Here is a 5,837-nt window from a genome sequence, read left to right as displayed (position 1 = left end):
TCATCTTCGGAACACAAATTAAGATATTTTTTATAAAATCTGATGGCTCAGAGAGGCCTGCATTGCCAGCAAGACAATTAACACTTTCAATGCCCAGAAAGCTACTAAAGATGTTAAAACATTTCATGTGACTACAGTGGTTGAACCTTAATGTTATGAAGCGACGAGAATACTTTTTGTGCGCCAAAAAAAACAAAACAACAACTTTATTCAACAATATCTAGTGATGGGCGATTTCAAAACACTGCTTAATGAAGCTTCGAAGCTTTACGAATCTTTTGTTTCGAAGGTTCAGTGGTTCGGAGCGCGTATCAAACTGCCAAAGTCACGTGATTTCAGTAAACGAAGCTTTGTTACATGATAAGTGTTTCGAAATTTCAGTGGTTCACCACTGGGGGGCGTGACTTTGGCAGTTTGATATGCGCTCCGATCCACTGATTTTAAACAAAAGATTCGTAAATCCTCGAAGCTTCAGAATTTTCATTTTTAGGTGAACTAACCCTTTAAAGTTGACTATTTATTTATTTTATTTCTCCTGCAAAATATATAGTCATATATGTAGCCTACTTTGATTTTACACTGTGCAGTTGCTATAGCATAATGTCACTTGAAAACAATCTAATCACAAAGAAGTTTTTTAAGCATATTTTTCTCTGTATTTCCCCTTTGTGTATATTGGTCAGGAACATTGCACCGCAGTCTGCTAAAAAGCAGCCTATGATATGAACACAGTCTCCGCCCCTAAAAGACGAACTTCATGACGGGCTATTGTTATTCAAATGAGCCAAAATAGGAGGAATCTAGTCTGTCAGCTATAACGGAGGATACAGTCAGAACACAGCGCGCGGAGCTGGAGGCCATTCAACACCCGCTCGTGGGAACCACCTAGGTAAAGCCTTTATTATATTGATTGCAGTATTGTTTTCCGCTAAAATGTTGCATTTGCAAAAATTAAATAACAGTTAATACATTTTCTATTATGAACAGAGTATTAAACACCACATTCAGCATGGACTACTGAAATTCCCAGCTCCTGTTTTAAGGACCGTATGACATTTTTGTTTTTCTTAATAATATCGTGCGTTCAAGGCGGAACACATAAACTGGGGAATCTGCGAATACCTTGGAGCTTGTTCTTTGAATTTACTGAACCGGTTAACGTTCGCTTAGTTATTTCGGAGTTTGGAGGAAGACCTGGCTCATTATCTTCTCTCAGAAACAGAAGCGAAGGGCTGCAGTCGTCTACCTGTTGAAAACATGAGTCAGGCGGACATGACTTGCTCTGCGCGTCAAAGAGTGTTTCAGGAAGCGCTCAGGAAGGGCAATACTAAGGAACTTCATTCTCTCTTGCAAAACATGACAAACTGTGAATTTAACGTGAACTCTTTCGGACCAGAGGGACAGACGGCGCTGCATCAGTCCGTGATCGATGGCAACCTGGAGTTAGTAAAGCTACTGGTGAAGTTTGGTGCAGACATCCGTCTGGCCAACAGAGATGGATGGAGTGCTCTGCACATAGCAGCATTTGGTGGACATCAAGACATCGTTCTTTACCTCATTACACGGGCGAAGTACTCATCAAGCGCGCTCTGAGGCAATCAAAGAAATCTGACGCTGTACCTTTAAGCCTATCATATATTTGACCCCTTTGTGCCAAAGTAAAAGACAGCTTGTTTGTGATGTAATGTGTTTAGGAAATTGATTTAATATCGGTAGGCACATAATTCAAATCCAAAAGGCTATTTTTGATAATGTTGGGTTGGTACAATGTCATGGATATGGTTTGCCAACTTTTGATGCATGATGAAAATGATCACTGTGTTATTTATAGATTTATTTTTAAAACAAATTGAAAAGTTGGATCAAAGTAAGAAAGCTAAAACTTGGTCGGTGGTCCTACAGGATGACTAGACTCAGTGTGCGAATTATGGGGGGTTCTGGGGGTCTGGGGTTAATTAAGGCTTGAACCCCTCCAAAGGACAAGGCTGGTTTTGAAAGTCTATTTTTTTTTTTTTTTTTTTACATATATTTCAAACAATATCATTATCAGTTCAGTATCAAACAGTGCATTTACAAAACACAACTACTGTGATTATTTATCCCTTTATTATAGAAGTTCACCTCAGATATTTCACAAAGTGTTTGTTTTGTTTTAAACACATCATTAATTAATTTGACGTTTAGCTACAAAATACATGAGACCAACAGAAAATTATTGACAGACATTCCTTCAAAAAAGTCGGACCCCCCCCCACCCCCCAAATGACTTATTCGCACACTGACTAGACTGATATAAATATTCCTGTATAGAATTATGTACACATTCTCTCTGCATATTGCCTAAAACAGGGACTGATGTCTGATACCTCAACTGTAATGCATTATAATGGTGACATTGCAATGTTGGTCATCAAGTTTAGTATCATGCTATCTATCTATTCACCATTCAGGATCTCTCACCTCTTGATCTGAAATATTCACGCAAACACTTTCTAGCCCAGACACTACCAAATATGATTGCAGTTTGGCACTGTTAGGTTATAATCAGTACTTTGTTATGGAGTTTCTGACACTAAACTTTTTTTTTTTTTTGTGCTGATCCACACATTTCAAGCCACACTTTACTGTTTTGTAATTCAGAGGTTGAGCAAATCCATAGATCAATGTATATAGACTGCACTGTGTCCTAAAGCACATTGGCCTTGTCTTCTTATACCCCTTGTCAACTCAGGCAAGATGTGGTAAGGTTTAAATGTGTTGTGACTTCTGGAACGCTTCAAAGCCAGTATGAAAATATGCATCACTTATACTTGAGAATGTTTTAAATATTGCACTGATGGCTGTTTTATGAGTTGTTGGTGTCAAGCCAACTTTTAAAGATACTATTTTTCTAAATGGAAAAAACAATTCTTATTGTATGGAAGCTCCAGGGTGGTTTTCACTCATTCTTATCAAAGGCATTTATATGCCAATGAATTGAATTACTGTATGTATAAATATGTAACACACTCTGCTTGAATGTCCCTCCATAAGTAATGTCAAACATATTCTAGACTATAACAACTTTTGACACAATGGAAGAACATACAAGTAAAGTGTCCAGAAAAAAATCTTGGAGCACTTCCTATCTGAAGTCCCATCCTCCTCTTTTTAAGGGGGATGCTACATGGTAAAACCAGTGCAACAAGAAGTTGCACAATGCACAAGTCTTTACTTGATAATGCCATAACATTTATGACATAAAAGTAAAAGTAACATTGATTGAGATAAAAGTCAAATGACTGTGATTTTTTGGACCAACTTTTGAGATATTATTTTCATCAAAGAGAAGTTTGGAAAAAGGCCTCTCATAATGATTTGTCTTTTGTGAATTGTTTTTTTGTTGTGTTTTTATATCTGTTTAGCTGTTTGTTTATGTTTCGAATGATGTAAGTGGTCATATTTTAAATATATTACTTGCTGTATTTTGTACGTTTTGTACAAAGGCATTTTAGATATTAAATTCTGTGGTTTTAAGAAAATTACCGGTGTAATGCATAGACTTGCGCATGACTCAGTCAATGTTATTGTTCCTTGATTCAGCCTCTGCCTCTTCCTGTTGCTCAGGTAGTTGCAGGCTGCTCAGTATTTCCAAGAAACACAAGCGTTGTGACAAATGAACTGTGAAGCACATATAGGGACTCAGTCTAAACAAGTTTCTTTATAGATATAAGTATCACAGTGGTTCGTAATTTACAGAGAAACAGGTTCCATATGCATATAGCCTTGAGCAGATGCTAGCTGTAGCATGTATTAGCATTTAGCTCCTCAGTAAACACCAGTTTGGCTGCAAAGAATTGAACTAGTTAAAACAAGTCTACATTAATACCAACCATGTGAAAAAGATGTGTGCTTACTGCATGTGCACTTGCAGAGTACTTCAAATCTTATTAGTATATTTCTATAAAACTGCTCTTGCAGATAATATATTAATGAAACTAAAGGCCACTGTACTTTAAAGAGAGTACACCTCATGACTATGTTTCTCAACACACTTAAGTAAACTTTTAAAAAGTGCACTTTGTAATAATACACATTAAATTTTAAAGTAGGCTACATTTTAAATCATGTTTTATTAATCTTTTGTCATGTTTTAAAGTACACTTATTTTGATGTGTTGACTAACATGTTATTTGATGTTACATTTAGTTAATATATTTTAAATGTAACTTGCAACTTCATCATTATAAATGTATAATTGAAAATATATTAAAATACATGATATACAAGTTTTAATATGACATATTTCAGTTTACCATAAATGCCTGTCAATACATTCAACAGTAACCATATTTCAAAGACAATATAAGTAATTGTGAAATTAAAGATATACTATAAGTACTACTTAAGTGGGTCAAAAAACACTCTAAAATTCAGCTACTTGCATTTAATATAAATTTAAATTAGAATACATTTAATTTAATTGTAAATAACATGCAATTAAGTGTCAGAAAACATTACATTCAGTTGACACTTAAGTATATTCTTTTAAAGTATATTATTTCTGTAATAAGCACTCTTTTCAAAAACATGCTAAAGTTGTTTTTTCCACAAGGGAACACACATATCCACCAGTCTTGTGAAGTTAAAGAATTAAATATGTAATTTCTTTGTTAGCATACATATCTCCCACATTTGAAACACAAAGGGACAGTTTCAGCTTTATCTCAAACTTGAACTCAGAAAATGTCAATTCAGCAAATAAGTTACATATTTGTACATATCTGTGTCCCAGTAGCATTTCCGTAGATGGCTAATACAGGCTACAGTGTGATATCACCCGAAGGACTTACCACCGTTATGTATACAGCTAATGCTAAATGTAACACGTTGGCAAGCCCAATCATGAAAGTGACCTAAAGAGCAGAGGATTGTTACTAAATAGTATCCTAATTACTGGTTAGGGGAGTATGGGTAAGGATGTTAGAATTGCCACAAGTGTTTCCTTCACACTGAGTAAAAAAACAACATGTTTACATTTGGTATATCAATTCAGGAACACTTGCCAGCATCGCCTAAGGACACTTAAGGGTAACAATTTTTTTTTATATTGTTATATTCAACATTCTGTGAGCTGAGCGATAGAACAATTATTTTGTGAGTTCTGATTAAATCACAGAAGAGAATAACTTTATTAGCACACTAAAATTGCATCACACATGTTCTAGTATTGCATCAGTTGTTTATGAAATAGTAAAACAAGTAGTTCACTTGTGGTTCCCTCTTACATACTGCTTACATTGCATTTTTCTGCCCACATCACGCTCTCATGCCTCCAACTTTTAGTCCCTCCATTGACAGAAGGGGCAAAAGACAGATAGTGAGAGAGACAGGTGGCCAGGCCAATCCTTGCATGCCCTCTGCTCCTTTTAACTTTCTTTCACTATTTCACTCCATTTTGTGTGCTCTAGCTCGCAGTGACAAGCCGCCCCATTCACTCGCCCATTCTTCTCTCCTCTTCTCTTTTGTTCGTCCAGTTCAACTCTGTGCGCCTCTATTCATTCCCCAGACGGCCCACCATTGACGGGAGCCCCTGCCTAAGTCACACTGCCCGACCCGGACCCCCTCCCTTTACACACACTAACACACACACGCACAGCTCTGCAGCTGCTATGGTAATGAGAGAGGGGACAAGCAAGGGAGAAGGCTGGAGAGAACAGAAAGAGAAAGGGAGATCCTTCTCATGCAACTCAATAACCAGTAGCCCTGTTTTTTTTTTTTTTTTTTTTTTTTTTACAAATGGAAAATCCGTCTACCTCCTTTTCTTCTTCCCTCCTGTCGGTTTCCCACCCTGTTCC

At 36.6% G+C, this 5,837-nt stretch overlaps 1 protein-coding gene across 2 annotated transcripts; it reads left to right on the top strand.

Annotated features, from left to right (window-relative positions):
• Positions 1–729: 729 nt before the first annotated feature.
• Positions 730–3,521, top strand: nrarpb (NOTCH regulated ankyrin repeat protein b). Of its 2 annotated transcripts, none has more exons than XM_051895355.1 (2): positions 730–889; positions 988–3,521. In XM_051895355.1, exon 2 carries the CDS (start codon positions 1,258–1,260, stop codon positions 1,591–1,593), a length of 336 nt encoding a protein of 111 aa, XP_051751315.1. In that variant the 5' UTR covers positions 730–889; positions 988–1,257; the 3' UTR covers positions 1,594–3,521. The 2 variants fall into 2 exon arrangements, with proteins under 2 accessions (XP_051751315.1, XP_051751316.1); XM_051895356.1 differs by having other exon boundaries at positions 772–889; positions 963–3,521.
• Positions 3,522–5,837: the final 2,316 nt, after the last annotated feature.

The sequence above is a fragment of the Ctenopharyngodon idella genome, chromosome 5, assembly GCF_019924925.1.
Source record: "Ctenopharyngodon idella isolate HZGC_01 chromosome 5, HZGC01, whole genome shotgun sequence".
Taxonomy (NCBI): domain Eukaryota; kingdom Metazoa; phylum Chordata; class Actinopteri; order Cypriniformes; family Xenocyprididae; genus Ctenopharyngodon; species Ctenopharyngodon idella.
Note: the sequence above shows the minus strand (reverse complement) of the source record. Positions and strands in the feature narration are given on the sequence as shown.